The 22,238-nt window shown below is 39.0% G+C and overlaps 1 protein-coding gene across 4 annotated transcripts in view; it reads right to left on the bottom strand.

The window, feature by feature from the left end:
• Positions 1-22,238, bottom strand: part of BBS4 (Bardet-Biedl syndrome 4) — a 79,497-nt gene that overhangs the window by 20,890 nt on the left and 36,369 nt on the right. For 3 of the 4 annotated variants that reach the window (XM_027847407.1, XM_027847403.1, XM_027847404.1), the window contains 4 exons: positions 20,896-20,975; positions 13,950-14,013; positions 12,016-12,127; positions 10,377-10,449 (listed from right to left, as the gene is read on the bottom strand). In XM_027847407.1, coding sequence (XP_027703208.1) covers positions 10,377-10,449; positions 12,016-12,127; positions 13,950-14,013; positions 20,896-20,975 — 329 coding nt within the window. Of the gene's footprint in view, positions 1-10,376; positions 10,450-11,005; positions 11,127-12,015; positions 12,128-13,949; positions 14,014-20,895; positions 20,976-22,238 lie in introns of those variants that run through there. The other variant, XM_027847406.1, reaches the window with a different exon arrangement.

The following is a 22,238-nucleotide window of genomic DNA, read 5'->3' as shown; positions in this document are numbered from 1 at the left end:
AATTTCTTTTTCTGAGATGGGGTTATTTAAGTATTTTACTTCCTCTTCTGTTAATCTGGGCTATTTATATTTTTGTAAATATGTATCCATTTCACTAATATTGTCAAATTTGTTGGCATACAGTTGGGCAAAATAATTCCTAATTGTTGTTTTAATTTCCTCTTCCTTGGTGGTAGCTTCACTCTTTTCATTCTTGATACTAGTAATTTGGTTTTCTTCTTTCTTTTTTTAAATTAGATTAACCAAAGGTTTATCTATTTTATTGTTTTTTTTTTCATAAAACCAGCTCTTAGTTTTACTTATTAGTTCAACAGTTTTCTTAATTTCAATTTTCTTAATTTTTCCTTTGGTTTTCAATATTTCTAATTTGGTGTTTAATTGAGGATTTTTAATTTGTCCTTTTTCTAGTTTTTTTAGTTGTATGCCCAATTCATTGATCTCCTCTTTTTCCATTTTATTTATGTAAGCATTTAGAGATATAAAACTTCCCCTAAGAACTGCTTTTGCTGCATCCCATAAGTTTTGGTATGTTGTCTCATTGTCATTCTCTTGAATGAAATTATTGATTGTTTCTATGATTTGTTGCTTGACCCAATCATTTTTTAGGATTAGATCATTTAATTTCCAATTATCTTTTAGTCTATCTTTCCATGGCCCTTTATTACATATAATTTTTATTGCATCATGATCTGAAAAGGATGCATTATTTCTGCCTTTCTGCATTGGATTGTGAGGTTTTTATGGCCTAGTACATGGTCAATTTTTGTGTATGTGCCATGTACCGCCAAGAAAAAGCATATTCCTTTCTATCCCCATTCAGTTTTCTCCAGAGGTCTATCATACCTAACTTTTCTAATGTTCTATTCACCTCCTTAACTTTTCTTGTTCATTTTGTGGTTAGATTTATCTAGTTCAGAGGGGGGGAGTTGAGGTCCCTCACTAGTATGGTTTTGCTGTCCATTTCTTCCTGTAACTCCCTGAACTTCTCCTCTAAGAATTTGGATGCTACACCATTTGGTGCATATATGTTTAGTAATGATATTACTTCATTGTCTATGGTACCTTTTAGCAGGATGTATTTTCCTTCCTTATCTCTTTTGATAAGATCTATTTTTGCTTTTGCTTTGTCTGAGATCAGGATTGCTACCCCTGCTTTTTTTACTTCAGCTGAAGCATAATATATTCTGCTCCAGCCTTTTACCTTTACCCTGTATGTGTCACCCTTCTTCAAATGTGTTTCCTGTAAACTACATATTGTAGGATTATGGTTTTTAATCCACTCTGCTATATGCTTCTGTTTTATGGGAGAGTTCATCCCATTCACATTCACAGTTATGATTATTATCTGTCTTTTTCTCCATCCTTTTTTCCCCGTTTATGTTTTTCTTTCTCCTTCCCCCCCCCACCCTTGCTCACTAGTGTTTTGCTTTTGACCAGCCCCTCCTTTGGTCCCACCTTCCTTCTATTATCCCTTTCTCTTTGCTTCCCCTTTACCCTTACTGCTTCTTCTCTCCCTTCTATCCCCCCTCCCTTTTCTTTCCCCTTTCCCCTCCTACAGCCTATAGTGCAAGTTAGATTTCTGTACCTAACTGATTATGTTATTCCCTTCTTGAGCCAAATCTGATGAGAGTAAGGTTCAAACAATGCTCATCCCCCTCCCTTCTTTACCTCTGCTCTAATAGGTTTTTGTGTCTTTTCCTGTAATGTAATTTACCCTTGTCTGCCTCCTCCTTTCTCAGTAAATTTTCTTAGATCAGACTAATCCACTTACTTGGATCCATTTAACCCATTTCATTATATATTTTTTTATCATTACATCAAAGTCAACTTATATCCACCCCCTTTATGTATACTCCTTTAACATGGTGTAATACCAATACAGTTCTCAAGAGTTGCAAGTGTCATCTTCCCTTGTAGGGATGTAAACAGTTTGCCCTTATTAACAACATATTGTATTTTTCTGCCCCATTTACCTTTTTATGTCTCTCTTGAATCTTGTACTTGAAGATCAAATTTTTGGTTGAGCTCTGGTCTTTTTATCAGGAAGGTTTGGAAGTCCCCTATTTCGTTGAATATCCATCTCCTCTCCTGAAAATCACGCTCATTTTTGCTGGGTAGTTGATCCTTCGCTGCATTCCAAGTTCCTGTGCCTTACGGAATATCATGTTCCACGTCCTATGGTCTTTTAATGTAGAAGCTGCAAGGTTGTGTGTAATCTTGACTGTGGTTCCATGATATTTAAATTGTTTCTTTCTGGCTGCTTGCAGTATTTTGTCTTTAATCTGGTAATTTTGGAATTTAGCTATTATATTCCTTGGCATTGTCAATTTGGGATCTCTTTCAGGCGGGGAGCAATGGATTCTTTCTACAGTTATTTTACCTTCTGGTTCGAGGACTTCAGGGCAGTTTTCCTTTATGATTTCCTGAAGGATACTGTCCAGGCTCTTTTTTTATCATGATTTTCAGTGGGCCAATAATTTTTAAATTGTCTCTCCAGGATCAATTTTCCAGGACAGTTGTTTTACCCATGAAGTATTTTACGTTTTCATCTATTTTTTCATTTTTTTGTTTCTGTTTGACTGATTCTTGCTCTCTCATAGAGTCATTAGTTTCCATTTGTCCAATTCTAATTTTTAACATATTGTTTTCTTCTGTTAGATTTTGTACTTTCTTCTCCAGTTGGCCAATTGTATTTTTAAGGGATTTGTTTTCTTCAGTGTATGTTTTTTCCAGTTGGCCAATTGTGTTTTTCAGGGACTCCTCTACCTCTCTCATTTGACTTTTAAAATCCTTCTTGAGCTCTTCTAAGAAGGCTTTTGGGGCTTCAGACCAGTTCATATTCCCTTTTGATGCTGCAAATATGGGTTTGTTGACAATGCTGTTCTCTTTAGAATTTCTGTCCTGATCTTCACTATTCTCATAATATGAATCTATCGTACGTTTCTTTTTACTCATGGTGTTTCTTTATTCCCCGGCCTTTAAAGAGATTAAGCTCTCCTGCTGGGGAGCAGAAGGCACTGACCCAAGCTTCTTGTGTTGGGAGCCTAGGTCTTGGTCCCTGGCTTTGTGTGCTGGGGCTTCTTATGTTGGCAATTGGAGGCTGTAGGGTTCTGGCAGCTTACCTGGTGTTGGGATGGAATCAGCAAGGCTGGGACTTTCAGGCAAATCTAGGTTGCCTGCTTTTCCTTTCCTTTAGCTTTGTTCAGCTCCTTTTAGATGGGTGCTGCCAGGTGTTTATCTGCCTGGGGCCCCTTGCAGTGCTGCCTCCTTTAGTTCTGCTGAGGCACCTGGTGGTTTTCTGAGCTGATTTCCACCAGATCCCCTGCCTCACTGAGGCACTCGGAGGTTCAACTGTTGTTGTTTGCCTGCTCAACCATCTGGGCTTCGGGATCTCCTTCTGGTTGGCAGTTGGAGGCTGTCCAGGGTTCTGACAGCTTACCTGGTGTTGGGCTGGAATCAGCAAGGCTGGAACATTCGGGCAACTCTAGGTTGCTTTCTTCAGCTCCTTTCAGATGAATGCTGTAGGGTGCTTATCCTCCTGGAGCCCTTTGTAGTACTGTTTCCCTTATTTTTGCTGAGGCACTGGGAGACCTGTTTGCTGTAGAATGCTGAGGCACCAGAATCTCCCGGTGTGCTAAAGTGGGTCTTTCCACTAGCTGGCTGGGCGACTCCCGTTCAGTACTGCTCCCCCTCCCCCAAGGTAAGAGGGGCCTTTCCCGTTAATCCCTCTAGCTACCTGGACTATGGCACTGCTGTACCCCGTCTTTCTTCTGGTTCAGCTGTTCCAGGGTTTTTTCTGGGGTGATATTTTCTGGGTTTTCAGAGGGGAGGGTGAGAGCGACTACCTTTTTATACTCCACCATCTTGGCTCCCGGAAGCGGAAGTCCTCAAAGTTGCTCTTAAAACAACATTATAATTACTATATACAATGCTCTCTTGGTTCTGCACATTTTGCTCTTCATTATTTTGTGCAAGTCTTCCATGTTTTTCTAAAATCAACAAGCTCATCATTTCTTATAGCACAGAAGTATTCCATCATGATCATATTCCACAACTTGTTCAGTCATTCTCTAATTGACATAAATTCCCACAATTTCCAGTTCTTTGCCACACAAAGAGAGCTGCTATAAACATTTTAGAACATACAGGTTCTTTTCCTTTTTTCCTAATTATCTTTGGAAATAAACCTATTAGCAGTATTGCTGGGTCAAAGGGTAGAGGCAGTTTAATAACTTTGGGCATGATTCCAGATTGATCTTTAAAATGATTGGATCAGTTCACAATTCCACCAACACTGAATTAACATCCCAATTTTTCCATAACCCCTCCAACATCTGTCACTTTCCTCTTCAATCATTTTAGCCAATCTGGTATGAGGAAGTGTGATTAACAAGAAACAAAACTCTGGTAAAATACAATAACCAATGTTGTAACAAACTGTCAAAGTTAAATGACATATCTTTTTCTGTTAACAATCAATAAGCTGCTTTTCAGAGAATGTTCCTCAGAAAGAAGTTATCTGTTATGTCAAAACAAAATGTGCCAATAAATTTTTTTAAAAACCCACAAAGAACAAACAGTTCCCTCAAAAGTTGAAAGGAAGGAAAAGCAAAGTAATTCAATGGTGGAGGAAGCAAGCATTCTGGACCAGGTTATGGAGAATAATTTATCCAGATGAAGGATTCACTTTAGGCAAGCCCAACCAAAAAAAAAAAAAGCAGATATACAAAAAACAAAATAAGTAATTATTTGTATTGTAAAAGACTTCATTAAAATATTTCTTTAAATGGTAACTTTTTTAATTCACTGAAAATGATTGAGCTTGAAAGAATGCTCCAAATGACTAGTAATAATCAAATGTAAATCAAAACAACTGTGAGCTTTTACTCCACAGCCATGAAACTGCCAAAGAGGATAAAAAATGGAAAGAGTCAATGATGGGGAAAGATGGGCACACTAATGCACTGTTGGTGGAGCTGTGAACTGGTTCAATCATTTGGAAAAGTAATTTGGGATTATGAAGAGGGAGACTAAAACATATATACTGTTTTCATCCAGAGATTCCACTAAGTATATACTCCAAAGAGGCCAATTACAAAAAGGCCCCATATATGTACCAAAAATATACAGTAGGCTTTTTTATTTACCATTTTAAAATAAATTGTTGTAAATATATTTTGTTTTTTTATATCACCATAGTTTCTCCCACTATCCCTTCACCTCACCCTCACAGAGAACCATCACATATAACAAATAATATTTTTAAAGACACAAAAAGAAAAAAGAAGAAAAATCAGGATCATTGATCAATATAGAGGAAAAAAAGTCAGAAAATGTGCAGTGCACAATTCTTGTGTGCCTCACACCTCTGCAAAGGCATGAGGTGGGAATGTCTTCTCATATCTCTTCTTTCAAGACATGTTTTTTACCATTTTACAATATTCATTTCTGTGGAATTTTTGGTGGTTCCTTCCATTTACATGGCTGCAGTCATTGTATATTGTGTCTTCTTCTGCTTAATTCATGCTGCATCCGTTCATGTAGATCTTTCCTTCCTTCTCTGTATTCATCACATTTGCCATTTTTACAGCTCAGGAATATTCCATTACATTTATATACCACAGTTTGTTTAGCCATTCCCCAAATTTTAGGCATCTACTTTGTTTCCAATTCCTTGCTATCACAAAAAGTGCTGCTATAAATACTTTTGGTATATATGGGTACTTTTTTCTTATCAATGGCCTCCTTGGGGTGTAAGTCTAATAAGTCAAAGGGTATGGACATTTTAGTTTCTTTATTTGTATAATTCTAAACTGCTTCACTAAATCGTTGTATTTATTTACAGCTCCAGGGGGCAGAGCCAAGATGGCTGACTAAAGTCAGGGACTCACCTGAACTTTACCAAATTCCCCACCAAACAACTTTAAATAATGCCTCAAAATGAACTCTGGAGGGGCAGAATCCACAAAAGAAACAATTTTCCACCCCAAGACAACTGAGAAACTTGGCAGGAAAGGTCTGTTACACCTGGATGAAAGTGGAGTTCAGTCCAGCTCAGGCTGTATCCCAGCAAACCAGCAGCAGGCGTTGGGGTGACTGAATCAGCTCTGGCACTGGAAGCTTCCAGAACTCTTAGCCCACAGACAGTAAGGAGGTTGGGTAACTGGGGAGAAGGAGATCACAGAGGTTCCTTTGCTGGCACTAGGTGCAGGATTCTGTTGCATTATCCCTACTTGGATCTGGGTCACAGTCCGAGGGTGAGTAGGAGAACTAGCACGCCAGAGCTTGCCACACAGGTTAGCAGGGACCCTGGTAATAGTTTCAGGGTGGAAAAGAGTGCTTGTGATCGCTCACAGACCAGGACACGGGCCAGAAGAGTAGTAACACACCTCTCCTCCTATCATACTACCTTGGAAAAAATGAAAACTTACAAACCCCCAGAACTAGCTATAAAAACAGCTACACAAAAAACCTGAAGCTTAGGACAATGCCCCCTCTACCCTCGAAGCAGATCCCAATTTTAACATAAGGTTGTAAGTCAAGAAATAGGCAGGAAAATGAGCAAACAACAGAAAAAGAACCTGACAGAAAGTTACTATGGTGAGAGGGAAGAACAAAACACAAATTCAGAAGAAGCCAACAAAGTCAAAACTGCTACATCCAAAATCTTGAAGATTTCCTGGAAGAGTTTAAAAAGGATTTTAAAAAATCAAATAAGAGAGGAAGAAGAAATCCACCGAAGAGAAGCATTCCTTAAAAAGCAGAACTGGACAAATTGAAAAAAATGTAAAAGAATTCACTGAAGAAAATAACTCTTCAAAAAGGAGAATTGGTCAAATGGAAAAGGTGGTACAAAAGCTCAGTGAAGAAAAAAATCTCTTAAAAATCAGAACTGGGCAAGTATAAGCTAATGACCTCATAAGACATCAAGAATCAATCGAACAAAATCAAAAGAATGAAAAAATAGGAGAAAATATCAAATATTTCATTGGAAAAACAACTGACCTGGAAAACAGATGCAGGCAAGATAATTTAAGAATTATTGGACTTCCTGAAAGCCCTGCCCAAAAAAAGAGCCTGGATATTCCATTTTTTTTTTTCAAGAAAATTTTCAAGGAAAACTGGAACTAGAAGGTAAAATAGAAATGGAAAGAATCCACCAATCACCTCCTGAAAGAAATCCCAAAATGAAAATTCCTAGGAATATTATAGCCAAATTCTAGAGCTTCCAGGTCAAGGATTAAATATTGCAAGCAGCCAGAAAAAAACAATTCAAAAATTGTGGCACTACAGTCAGGATAACAAAATCTAGCAGCTTCTACATTAAAAGATCAGAGGGCTTGGAATATGATATGCTAGAGGGCAAAAAAGCTAGAACTACAACCAAGAATCACCTACCCAGCAAAACTGAGTATAAAACTTTGGTGGAGAAAATGGACATTTAATGAACTAGAGGACTTTCAAGCATTCTGATAAAAAGCTCAGAGCTGAACAGAACCTGTAACTTCCAAATACAAGACTCAAGGGAAGGGCAGTGGATAGATCACCGGCCCTGAAGTCAAGAGGACCTGAGTTCAAATCTGGCCTCATATCAAACACTTGACACTTCCTAGCTTTGTGATCCTGGGCAAGTCACTTAACCCCAATTGCCTTAAAAAAAAAATACTCAAGGGAAATATGAAAAGGTAAACAGAAAAGACAAATCGTAACGGATTCAATAAGGTTAAATTGTTTACATCACTACATGGGAAGATGATACTTGTAACTACTAAGAACCTCATTTTTAGGGCAGTTAGAAGTAGTATACATATAAGACATGGGTGTGAGTTGAATCTGATAGGATGTCATAAGGGGTGAAAAAGAAATGCACTGAGAGAAGGGAAAAGGAGAGGTAGAATGGCATGAAAAAGCTTTATAGTGGAGAGGAAGAGTTAAAGCAGAGCACTGAATCTTACTCTTATGAAAACTCAGAAATGAGATAAGAGAAGTAAGGAGGCTGATACAAAGGAGGGTGGATTGGGGAAGGTGGTAGACAGAAGCAAAACAATTTTGAGGATGGACAGGGTGAAAGAAGAGAGTGTGTAGGATAAATAGGGGGGAAACAGAATGGAGGGAAATACATAGTAATTATATCTGTGAAAAAATTTACAGCCAGTTTCTCTGTTAAAGGCCTCATTTCTCAAATATATAGAGAACTGAGTCAAATGTATAAAAATAAGAGTCATTCCTCAATTGATAAATGCTCAAAGGACATGAACAGGCAGTTTTCAGACAAAGTAATCAAAGCTATCTATAGTCATATGAAAAAATGCTCTATATCACTATTGATTAGAGAAATGCAAATTAAAACAACTCTGAGGTACTACCCCATACCTCTCAGATTGGTTAATATGACAGAAAAGGAAAACAATAAATATTGGAGAAGATGTGAGAAAACTAAGACACTAATGCATTGTTGGTGGAGTTGTGAACTGATCCAACCATTCTGTAGAACAATTTGGAACTATGCCCAAAAGACTATAAAACTAGTATACCCTTTGATGCAACAATACCACTACTAGGTCTGTATCCCAAAGAGATAAAAAACAAAAAGGAAAAGGGCCCACATGTACAGAAATATTTATAGCAGCTTTTTCTGTGGTGGCAAAGAACTGAACACTGAGCGGATGCCCATCAATTGAAGAATGGCTGAACAAGTTGTGATATATGATTGTGAGGAGTACTCTTGTGCTATAAGAAATGTTGAGGGGGTGGTTTCAGAAAAAACCTGTAAAGAGTTCATCTAAACTGATGCAATGTGAAGCAAGCAGAACCAGGAGAACATTGTACATAATAATAACAATATTGTACGATGATAAACTGTGAATGACTCAGCTCTGATCAATACCATGATCTAAGACAATTCCAAAGGACTTATGATGAAAAATGCTACCTATCTTCAGAGAAAGAACTGGTGGAGTCTGAATGCAGATCAAAGCATACTTTTTTAAATGCTTCTTTATTTTTCTTGTTTATTTCTTTTGGAGGGGGAGGTCTATGTTTTCTTTCACAACATGACTAACATGAAAATATGTTTGGGAAAAGTCTATGAGTGTGGAACACTACATACAATCTCAGACCTTTGTGATGTGTTGGTTAGTTGTGTTGAACTTTTTTTCTCTTCTCTTTTGTAATTCTTTATTATATAAAATGGATCTCTGGGAAGGAAGGATGAAGGGGAGATACAGTGGGAAATGTCTGCAGTTGATGTGAAAACAAAAGATATCAATAAAATTTATTTATAAAAATAATTTAATGTATGTAATTCAGAAATCCACCTACAGTGAAGCATTTCTAAAATTGTATTCTGCAGAACCCTAGCATACCAAGATCAGGGGGTTCAGAGAAGAAAAAAATTGTGGTGACAGACAAGCACATACAGCAACCCCATGTGCTTAACTGTCTGTGTCTGTCTTTTGTTAAGTAATACTGCAGTTGCTATTTCTCTATCACATCCAGGATCAAATATAAAATCCTCTATTTGGCACTCAAAGCTCAGGATGCCATGCCCCTACTCTTCCCTACCTTTCTAGTCTTCTTACACTTTACTCACCTTCCCCCCAAGTACTCTGTAATCCAGTGACACTGGCCTCCTGGCTCTTCCCTGAACAAAACCCCAATCTCCAGACTCCTGGCATTCCCTCTGGTCTTCCCCCATCCCCACAACTCCACCTCTTGGCTTCCCCGTCTTTCTTTAAGTCCCAGCCTTTTCCAAACCCCATTATCTTGTGGGTACATAGCTGTGTGCGTGTCGTCTCCCCTACTGGATCAGGAGCTCCTTGAGAGCAGGGACAGTCTTTTGCTTTTCTTTGTGTGCTTAGCCCAGTGCCTGGCACACAGGAAGTACTTAATAAATGCTACTGATGGGAAAAGACATTCAGATGAGCTGTCTGATCTCATGTGCATGTGCATGCTTACACATGTATATGTGTGTTACGTGCATGTGTTTCGTACCAGTGTGTATGTGTGTATGTATATCTGCATGTATGTACATAGTGTATGTGCACATGTATCCTATGTGTATGTGTACAAATGTATGTGTATGTGTATATGGATGTATGTGTATGTATATATACACATATACTTACATAGGCTTATTTATATAAGATATATTCATAACAAATACATGGTAACTAATAAATGCATGTTGGACGTCTATGGTTCAAGTTTTGGTATCAGATTCTTTGTTAACAGCAGCTCACTATGCCCCATATAAGATCAAGACAAGTATTAACATACTATTAATATAATATAAATTACAATAGAATATGTTAACTTGATAAATGATGAGGTATGCATAATTACTAATTGAAAAGAAGTGAAAGTCTTCTGCTTACCCAATCTTTCTGGTTAAGTTTAGCTGCTTCATTATACACTTCGATAGCAGCTTTATGTTTCCCCAAAAGAAATCTGCAGAAGAAATGGAATTTGCATAACTATGAAAATCACTCTTCTTACCCAATTAAACCACAAGCCTAACATTTCAGGCACATCCCTTCCTTACATGGTCTTAGGAAGCTTTTTCAAAGTAAACTGTTCTGCTTGCTTGACCAGCAGGCTGAAGAGCCGAATGACCATTTCCAGAGTTTTATCTACAACCTCTGTTGTACCTCAATTCTTCCTTTCCCGTCTAATTTAAAGAACTGAATGTTACGAACCAGGTGGACTTGTCAGATGCCGAAGCTCTGACTTTCCGAAGAATAACAACAGATGACATTTATGTGGGAATGAACAGTTACAAAGCCTACATACGTTATCTCATTTGATCCTCACTACACTTTATCCAGCATTATTATTCCTATTTTATAGATTAAAAAAACTGAACAGCTGAGAGGTTAAGGGATTTGCCCACTCCCCTTAAGTCCAATGTTCTTTCCATGGAATTCAGGAAAAAGAATGGTTACACTGAGGCTGAGACATGAAATTAAAGTGATAAAAACAGCCATAAAAAAGAAAGAGCTCTCACACAGACATCTGGACCAGTGGCTCCCACATGTAAAGGAGCTATGGAACCTCTGGATGGTTGTTCTCCCTACTGTGGAACTCCAGCTTCTGATGCAATGCAGAGACAAGGTCTGGAGCATCATCTGTAGTGCAGTGGAATGATATTTTATTTTACGAAACATTCAGACATGTATGTTGGAACACGAGAGTTCTGTGAAACCAGTTAAGAAGCCAGTGATGTGAATCCTGACATTCCATCCCCACCATTGCTAACAATCCCAGTAGATGTTAAGTATAAAAAGGTATTATAAGGATATACTAAGTATATAAATGTAAGCTGTTGTTATGCTTCTATTATTTTCCTTTGGAGAAACAATGTTTCGACTTCCAACTTGTTTCACTAACACTCCACGTACAAAATTCAGTACAAATATCTACTAAAAAATTAACTACACTGCCTTCCTACCTCAATGCTAAGACATGTTAACATTATCAAATAGTCAAACTCTCCTACCTCCCTAGATGCAAACCTATGTGGTTTTTTAGAGATTAAGAAGACAGAAAGAAAGGAAACAGGAGTGAATCCCTTAAAGAACTTTGGATATACAAAAATCTAGGTGTAAAGGATGAGAGATTCCTTTCCATTATCCAGAAATAAGAGTCGGGAACCTAACCAAGGAAAACTCCCTAGCTGTCAATAAGGTGTGGAATCCCACAGCAGAAGCATGAGGGCTATGTACATGATTAAATCAGTCCCTACCCATCTGAACTGAAAATAAACAGTTCTTTAAAATTAAACATTCAGTTCACTACCTACCATATTCTCTCACACATTCTAGAAATAATTCACACCGTAAAAAGGAAGCATGCTTTATTTTATGAATCTACATTCTCTTAAGTACCTATTGGTCAGGCTGCCATTGCACATGATGGCACCAAGAAGACTACAGCACTTGACACCATGCACTATGTAGTGAAGAAAGAAAATCTAATCTTAACTCCGCAATTCCAAAGCCAGTGGACAATACTTACAAGGACCTGGCCACCTGCTTGAGGTTGTCAGCATTCTGAGGATTGAGAACAGCACAAGACTGAAAGAGTTCTAGGGATTCTTGGATATTCCCTTCAAGGCGATACATTAAAGCTATGTGGAAACAAACAAAAAGCAAGTAAAACCATGCCCTGGACAAAGGAGACTGGCTATCATAAGCAAAGCCTGTTAGTAAAGAATTTAACATAAACCCTATTATTACATTTTCCCAGAAGCACTGCATCAATCAGGATCTAACTAAAGAAGGGATCTGGATGTCAAAATGCCCCTGAAATAAATTACATTGAGGTTGTCTGCAACCTTACAACCTGTAGCTATTTTCCCTTAGCATTCCCTTGCAAAATGACTAGCACTGTCCAAGTGAGAGTGGAGTGCCCACCAGATGTTCTAACAGCATCACTCCTCCCCCTGGGAGAGGCCTCCTTTGCCTGCTGCCACCTGATCATTTCAAGAACAGAACAGGAGTTCTAGACTTTTTTTTTAATGACACGGACCCCTTTGGCAGTATATTGAAGCCTAAGGACCTCTTCTCAAAATGCTTTGAAATCCACAAAATAAAATACATGAGGCTACTAAGCAAGACGATTATACTGAAATGCAGTTATCAAAATAGCTTAAAAAAGCAAGTTTGCAGACCCCAGGTTAAGGGCCCCTGCCCTAGATCCTTGCTACATGTTGGCCACAGGCTGCTCTCTGATTCTAATAAAAAGAAGTTGGGTGATTGTTCAGACTTGGCTTCTGTCCGTCCAAAACCAAGAACTTTTCTTGGGCTAAAACTTTCAGAAGCAACTTCACAGAGTCCCTACGTGCTTCTAGAAGAAGAGATGAGTTCCACTGTTTGGCACTTTGGGCTCTTCATGGACCGGCTCCAGCCCATCTTTCTAAATCGATTTCACACTCCCTCCTCTCCACTCATCTCTAGGGTCTGCCTGCTAGTTCCTGCACACCATTCCTGGCCGTGCCCCTGACCCCGATGGAGGCTTTCCTCCTCTTTCTACAGTAATAGCTCTCCTCTCTGCTGCTTGGAATCCCCAGCTCCCTTCAAGGGCCATCACTTATGTATGACCTTTTAGGATGCCCCCATTGTGAGGACCATCCCTGATCACCAACAATTGGACTTTGTCCGTATTTCGTATGTATTTACTGGGATACACATTGCTTCTCTCCAGAATCTCCATGACTTCAGGCAGAGGCTGTTTTGATTTTTGCCCTTGTATCCCCCACACCTAGCCCAGTGCCTGACACACAGTAGGTGCTTAATAAATGCTCAGTGAATTGAAATGAATTGAATTACTGGCTTGGAAAGTCCAGAGTTTTTAAAGATGGCAACACTATGGTGCTTCTGCCAAATCTACCCCAACATACCTTAATGTAGCATGCTGATAATAGCAGATGGGATCACATCAGTCCTATCAAGACTACCTACTTGGTATACACTGAATAAAAAATATTCATTTATACACAGAAGCAAGAGAAGTTCCTGAATGTGGTTATCTTATATTAAAGAACACAGGTTAGTTCAGTGGTCCTGATAGAGCTTCTGATCAATTTTCCTTCAGGAAAACTTTATCCCAGCATCCCAAAGCTCCACCCTTGCCCCCAATCCTGCCTGGTCTCCCAAGCTCCTGCTCCTTCTCCCACTGCTGAATCATTACATGAGTCCCAAGGCCCTCAGCACTGACTTGGATAGAAAACAGCTAAAGAAGGCTGACCTAAGACAGAAGAGAACATCTCTTTTTTTTCCTAGCTTCCAAACAACACAACATGGCAGCCTTTCCAGATTTCAGAAGAGGGAGGTATGAAAAGGAAAGAATTAGGGTCAAGTAAGTATTTTGTTGGAAGCTTGTTTTCAGACCTACAATCTGAATCTACATCTCTCTCCCACAAAAAAAGAGGGAAAAGAACTTTTTTTTACCTTGGACATAGATGGCATATTCACACAACCCTTGAGTCTCCTGAAGCTGTTCTTTGATAAGAGCCTAAAAGAAGAAAAAAACCATGATATGTAGTTTGTCAGATCCTCATAAAACTGCACACTGAAGTTAATAATTTATATGAGACTCTTAAAACATTAAATTATCTATTATAAAGTAGTTAATTCAGGGAGGCAAATCAACTCAGCAATCTCTTAGGACTTTTGCTTAGTGTGGAAGAAAACAAAGATTTCCATTAATTCATTTATGTGGCCTTTTAAGGTTTACAAAATACTTTCTTTCCCAACAACTCTGCGATGTCGGGAGTATAAATATCCCCATTTAACAGATAATAAAACTAAGGTTCCTAGTGTCAAAATGCTATTTCTAAGGGCACATTAGTTTCAAAGCCAGGATTCAAAACCAGGCCTCTCTTGATTCCAGGCCCAGTTTTCTTTCTACTTCTCCACACTAAAAACGAGCTCTGTACACTGCAAGTTTTTTTTAATGCTTTTTTAAAAAAAAAAATATTTCCATAGTTATTCAGATACATTTGAATATCAACTGAAATTTTCTAAAAATTAAATTTTTCAGAGATATGAATTAAAAATTATACTATGAGGAACTACCATTATCTGACTAGAGCTATCAAAATATATTTTGGTAAAAAAAAAATGAGCAACTTACATTTTATGTACTTGTATTTACAGTTTTATAAAGCACTTATACACATTATCTCAGAGGAGCCTCACAACAAACCTGTTTTCCAGATATGGAACCTCAGGCTCAGGAGGGAAAGTGACTCGCCCAAGACCACACAACTCGTGAGGTAACCGAAGCAGAATCTAAACTCAAGTCTCCGTGAATCCCCCTCCAGAGCCTCCTTTACACTGTTTCACTTCCCTCTTCACTGTTAGTGCAGGCAGCCATCACTGTCTGTTACTGAGGGCCCAGAGCCAGGCCTGGTGTTACGTTAACCTGCCACAGCTTCCCATGCACCAAAGTGTGTACTGAGTATGAAGCTGTGACTTTGCTGTTCCCCTGACCCATAAGACAAACATTGGCTGCAGTGATTTCTCAGATCCCTGCCAACTCTGACCCTCTATGATCCTAACAAAGAGAGAACAGAATCTCTAAGGGATTTTTTGCCCTTCTTTGTATCCTTTGGGCTTAGCACAGTGCCTGGTACACAGCAGGTGCTTAATAAATGCGAGCTAACTTGACTTGCTTTCTCCATTAGAAGGGAAACTCCTTGAGACAGGGACTCTCTTTTTTGCTTACATGTGCATCTCCGGCATTTGGTCCACAGGAAGTGTTTTCAAATAACTGCTCCCAGCCTGTCTGCCTGCCCGCCCTCAGAGAGCTCATTCTATCCAAACGTATGAGGAATAAAAGGATCTAAAGAGGCAGAGGGAATCTAGAGCTGTATCTGGAAGTTGGAGAAGGAAAGAATGTCACACAGAGGAGAAAGGGAAGAAGCAAGACCAAAGAACGCTTGGAAGAGAGAGCGGGACGCTCCAAAGAGGACGCAGCCACTTGTGCCCCCAGAATAATCGTGGTTATCCATTTGTGCTGTTAAATGGTTGATCGTCTGGTAAGGACCTGCTCTATTCTGCTGCAGATATCTGGAGGGGGGGGACAAGGAGGAGGGGGAGAGAGAGAGAGGGAAAGGGAAAGAGAAAGAGAGAGAGAGAGAGAGAAAGAGAGACAGAGACAGAGAGTCAGAGACAGAGAGAGAGAGACAGAGACAGAGACACAGAGACAGAGAGAGAGGTGAATAGGTGATGCTAAAGCAAGATGTTTTTATTCAGCACATTTTAATTGACACAAGGCCTAATTTAAAAAACGTTAAGAGAGGAATGGACAAAGACCAGGTATCCAGAAGGAAAAAAGACATGCCAGGACTCAGCTAGCTTAGATCCTTCAGTGAGATAGTCTTCAGATCACAACAGAGGAAGACAGGATCAATGACCCACAGGAGGCACTCCTCACCCAGGGTATGCCAAGGTTTCTTCACTCCTCTTTTCCCTGTGGAGGAGTACCTGGGTCTATCCCATCCAACAGGGCTGTTCTGTCATATACTCTTGCTGATACATGCAGCCACACACTAGATGGAGGACTAGACATTTTCTCCAATACTCACACCTCTCAAACCTCTCCAAAATAAGAATTAAGCACAAGAAGTGAAGTCACTGCAGCTATCTCCACAATTAAAGCCACCAAGAATCCTAATGAGCTAACACCCTGATGAACCAACAGCAGAGAGGATTAATCCATAATCCCCAATGTGCCCACTTGGCATGCCTATCACACAATCCCCTACACTCTGGCAAGGCCATAGCAACAGAACTTGCTTTGCCCCTCTTTCCTGAGTGGGGAGGTGGCAGTACAGGAAGAAGAAAGCTTGCTTGGCCTGAGGCTCTGCTAGACAACTAAGAAACATCCTGGATAAGGGTGTTTGTGTTGGAGGAGGGGAGTTCACCAGGCCGGAAGTAAAGGGAACTAGCAGCCAGCTAAAGCTAGTCCTGTCCTCCCACCAGAAGTCATTTGGTGTAAAAACTGAGGCTGGTGAAAAGTAAATTCTACAGCATATGAGGAGGCTAAGACAGTTTTTTTTTAAAATTAATTTATTTTGATTTAACAACAATCACTTCCATAAGCTTTTGAGTTTTAAATTTTTCTCCCCCTCCCTCCCTAAGATGGCGTGCAATCTGATACAGGCTATACATATACATTCTTATTAAACATACGTTCACATTAGTGATGTCATAAGTAAGAATTAGAACCAATAGAAGGAACCACCAGAAAGAGGAAACAAAACTCAACAGAAGAAAAAAAATTTGCAAATAATATGCTTTGATCTGCATTCAAACTCCATAGTTCCTTCTTTGGATGTGGATAGCATTTTCCATCATGAGACCTTTGGAGATGTCTTAGATCCTTGTATTGCTGAGAAAGGTTAAGTCTATCAATATTAGTCATCAAACAATGTGGCTGTTATTGTGTACAATGTTTTCCTGGTTCTGCTCACTTCACTCAGCATCAGACCATACAAGTCTTTCCAGGTTTTTCTGAAGTCAGCCTGTTCATCATTTCTTATAGCACAATAGTAGTCCATCACATTCATATACCACAACTTGTTCAGCCATCCCCAGTTGATGGGCATCCCCTCAATTTCCAATTCTTTGCCACCACAGAAAGAGCTGTGTAAATATTTCTGTACGTGTAGGTCCTTTTCCCATTTATATGATCTCTTTGGGATACAGCCCTAAAAGTGCTATTGCTGGGTCAAAGGGTATGCACATTTTTATAGCCCTTTGGGCATAGTTCCAAATTGCTCTCCAAAATGGTTGGATCATTTCACAACTCCACCAACAATACATCAGTGTTCCAATTTTCCCATATCTTCTCAAGGCTAAGACAATTTTGAGGTACAACCCTTAAGGGATCTGACATCAAAAGGGAAGGTATCAGAAAGAAAAGAAAAGAATGAAACTATCAAAGATCTCATTAGGAAGAAAACTCAGTCAAAAACCTTGAGAACAAGCAGCTAAACCAACAAGGAAGATGATAATAATAGGGCAGATGCCTTCTAAGACATCTAAAAAGGTTCTAATGGGATGAGGGTAGGTGAATTAAGAAATATCTGTGGTATAAAAAGCAACAGGAATCAATAAAACCAAACAAAGGCAACATCCTCTGTGTTAATGGTTTTCTCTTTCCCTTAAATGAGATTCACCGTAATGGGATTACGGTCCTTCAAACTGAAGATAATGGCCTTAAAATAAAATACTCAGATGGATGTGTGACCTCACTGATTCAAGAGTTTCCTCCAATGATGCAGACTGCCACCCATTCACACCTGCTCATCCTGCCCATGTCTGTCTGACAGTTTGCCACAGCAGATTCACCCAACAGGCCCTCCTCACTCTCTTCTCATGTTTTATATAGGTACCAGTGGAGCCTTCCAGCCATCCAGATCAACTCTTATTCTCTCTGTGTGACCAGACCACATTCTCTTTGTATCGCACAATTCCTAATGACATCCTTTACTCTTGTTCTTCCTCGAAAGTCCTTGAAGGTTATATGATGCAGCCTGCTCACACCCACTATGCACCTTTCTCTTGCCCTGACTGTGTGATGCTCTTCTTTAACCCTTCAGAGGCAGTTGTGTTCTAGGTCTTATTGCCATATAGCAATGCTGGCAAAGTAGAAGAGTTTATAATCTAAGCCAGTGTTCAGGAGCCATCTGTCCTAATTGTTAAGTAAACTGAATGTTTGATCACTAAGGGCTCTTTTGGCTTCTTTGTCTGTTCAATATTTCCTTTATCACCTCAAAAAAAATGGGATGCAGACAACAGAAATGGCACCAATACCAATCAGAATAATTTCATCCAGAAGTTAAACTGGATGAAATTATTCTAATTGGTATTAAACGCTAGTATAGGATTTGTTTATGCTAAAAATGCCAATTTTCTTTAAATCAAGGATTAAAAAAATATTTTCACATTAGTCATGTTATACAGAAGATTTAGAACCAATAGGAGAAACCACAAGAAAGAAGAAACAGAACCAAACAGAAGAGAAAAAAAAAAGAAGAGCAAATAATATTGCTTCGATCTACATTCCAACTCCACAGTTCTTTCTCTGGATGGGGATAGCATTTTCCATCATGAGACTTTCAGACATGGGACTCAGATCCTTGCCTTACTGAGAATAGCTAAGTCTATCAAAGTTAGTCATCACACATTGTGGCTGTTACTGTGTACAACATTCTCCTGGGTCTGCTCACTTCACTCAGCATCGGTCCATGCAAGTCTTTCCAGGCTTTTCTGAAGTCAGCCTGCTCATCATTTCTTATAGCACAATAGTATTCCACTACATTCATATACCACAACTTGTTCAGCCATTCCCCAACTGATGGGCATCCCTTCAATTTCCAATTCTTGGCCACCACAGAAAGAGCTGCTATAAGTATTTTTGTACATGTGGGGTCCTTCTCCCATTTAATGATATCTTTGGGATACAGCCCTAGAAGTGCTATTGCTAGGTCAAAGGGTATACACAGTTTTATTGCCATTTGGGCATAGTTCCAAATTGCTCTCCAGAATGGCTGGATCAGTTCACAACTCCACCAACAATGCATTAGTGTTCTAATTTTCCCACATCTTTTCCAACATTTATCATTTTCCTGTTTTGTCATGTTAGCCAATCTGATAGGTATAATGTGGTATCTCAGAGTTGTTTTGATTTGCATTTCTCAAATCAACAGTGATTTGGGGTATTTTTTTCATGTGACTATAGACAGCTTTAATTTCTTCCTCTGAAAACTGCCTGTTCATATCCTTTGACCATTTATCAGTTGGGGAATGATTTGTATTCTTATAAATTTGACTCAGTTCTCTATATATTTTAGAAATGAGGCCTTTATCAGAGACACTGGCTGTAAAAATTATTTCCCAGCTTTCTGCTTCCCTTCTAATCTTGGTTGCATTGGCTTTGTGCAAAACCTTTTCAATTTAATGTAATCAAAATTATCCACTTTGCATTTCATAATGTTCTCTATCTCTTGTTTGGTCATAAATTCTTCCCTTTTCCATAAATCTAACACGTAAACTATTCCTTGCTCTCCTAGTTTGCTTATAGTATCAGCCTTTATATCTAAATTATGTACCCATTTTGACTTTATCTTGGTTATGGGGTGTAAGCTGTGGATCTGTGCCTAGTTTCTGCCATACTGTTTTCCAGTTTTCCCAACAGTTTTTGTTAAATAGTGAGTTCTTATCCCAGAAGCTGGGGTTTTTGGATTTATCAAACAGTAGATTACTATAGTCATTGACTATTGTGTTCAAGTATTTCTTTAAGGCAACATTTAATCCCCTTTCTTCCCCTTTGTGAAACAGCTACTTAAAGGTTTAGTGGGGAAAGTAATTAGGGCTAGTTATCATCACTTTAGCTTTCTTAAGGCCCCACCTCTGGACTACTTTCCTCTTAGCAGAGTCCTCTCAGAACACTGAAGGTCTGGAGCTTAGGAGACCTTTAAATTAAAATAAGTCCCTCAGAAGAAATTTTTGGCTTTGTCTTTGTGTACTCCTTGGAGGTCAGTTCCCCTTTCCTTCCCTGTATAAAACTGGTTAGAACAAGAACCCAGGATGTGATGAAGACATTAAAAAGAATCTCTTCAAAAAGTGGGTGAAGAAAAGGAGGAATGCTACCTGCAGGATAGACTGGGATCCTCTAGATAACAAGAATATTCAGTACCAGAGAAAACTGGATTTTAAAAACTGCCACCTGAGTGCTAGAGGAAGGTCAAGCGGTCAACAATGCTCTTCAGAAGGTCCCAGAAGAAAAAAAATTTAAAAAAATTTGTTTTTAAATTAAAAAAAAAAAAAAAAAAAAGGCCCAGAAGAGAGCTCCCACTCTTCAAAGTTTCTAGAGAACAGAGAAGAAAAGACCCATAGGTTGTCCTCCCAAGTGGCTGGATGACTTAAGAGACATTCTTGTTCTGGGGGCCAATAATTACATAACTGTAACCTGTTAAAGTACAGGAAACTGATGCTTTTGGTGTAGCCTTCTGAGATCTTAAACCCTTATGAGAAATGGAAGGTCTTTCTACCTCTTCTCTGATTTATATCACAAGAAAAAGCTCTACATCAGGCCTGCACAACCCATAGCCCACCAAAGGATTTCCTCTACCTACAAAGGATGTTTTCCTCTACATTTTTCACAGGCCACCTGAAATCCTTTGGCACGCCACAGGCTGCAGGTTGTATAGGCCTACTCTAAATATACCATCGTCTTTGAAATTTGGAAACTTTCAGGAGTGGTCAGCTGTCATTCCATCTTTATCCACTAGCGCATTGAGAAAGTACCTTTTAAAATAATTTACAGCACCAAAGTTTCTCTGCCTCTCATTTTTCAAATCAATTATCTCAGGATATAACTTACCTTGCATGCTGCATAGTCTTTGCGGATATAATGAAGATGTATCAACCAGTTCTGCTTCTCCAAGATGGGAAACTCTGGGGCTGGTGGAACATTTTGCCAAAACAAAAATAAAAATATCACTGTCATATGTTCTCCTCTTGTATCTTCTTTAGACTAAACATTAATTTACAAATAATATTATATCAAATTAACATTTTTCTCACGGTATTGAAAAGAAGAATGTTACCTAAGTACTAAAAACATAAAAAGGGATATAGAAAAAAAATCTGGAGTGAAAAACTGTGTAAAGTTCAGGATAGCTACCTTAACGTATACTTCAGGGCATGCAGAGATCACAAAATGGCAGTTCTTTGACTAATAACATATTGTTTGGTTTAAAACACCAGTAGGGATTCACAAACACTTGAAACAATCTCTCCTGAGTCACTTCTCTTGGCTCTAAGGCCTCAAAGATAACCATACAACCATGGTAAGCTCAAGCTTCCATGTCAACCTTGGAGGACGAGTACAAATCCATATGCAATTCTGCTTCCTTTTTTTTTCCCACAAGTAAAAGGGATGTTTAAGAAAGTAAAATGACAAAAGAGGCTAGGTATGATTCACAACTCTAAGTAGGCATTACTTCAGTGTCTTGGGGCCAAGTTCCATTCACTATGTTCCAGTCCTGGAGTGATTTTTTTACCCAGAGTGGGAAGAAAATGCTATCATGGTAAATGGTGCCTCGTGACCTCTTTTTCCATGTAAGTGAGCCAGGTAGGTAACTCTAGGTTCCCCCAGGCTATGCCAGTGGAGACCAAGTTCTACCAAGTCTTCTGAGCTGGAAAAGTTTCAAAACATCTGAAGACTAGCAGATTTGTTTAGAAAGGCTAGATACTAGAAAGATGAATTTTTCAGCCTTTGAAACTCAAGGCAGAGAAGTACTGCAATCTGTAACTATACACATAATAAAACCCTGGCTTCTTCAAAATACTCACTTTTCTCTCCTCCTACCAACACCCTCATTTTCATTAATGGCACCACCATTCTTCCAGCTCCTAAGTTTGGAGTTATCGCTGATTTCTTCTACCCATTCCTTCACTGCATCCACTCCAAATCAAGTCTCCTTGAAACTTCCTTTGTAGTAAATAGCTGCTAAACTGAATCCCTCACATTGGAGTTAAAGCTAAAGCTATGTAAAGCACCAGAATAATAAACAGCAAATGAACATACTGTAGTGGTCAGATCATGTGACTGCAAATGCTCACTGAGTCTTTAAAGCAAACCACAACTCCTCTTACCTCAACTTTATCACTTGTCAGACAAGGCAAACTTGGCTACTTACTAACCATGGAAGCAAGATAAGG

Source organism: Vombatus ursinus, unplaced genomic scaffold (genome assembly GCF_900497805.2).
Source record: "Vombatus ursinus unplaced genomic scaffold, bare-nosed wombat genome assembly UNPS02015404.1, whole genome shotgun sequence".
Lineage (NCBI taxonomy): Eukaryota > Metazoa > Chordata > Mammalia > Diprotodontia > Vombatidae > Vombatus > Vombatus ursinus.
This window is presented reverse-complemented; position numbering and strand designations above follow the sequence as displayed.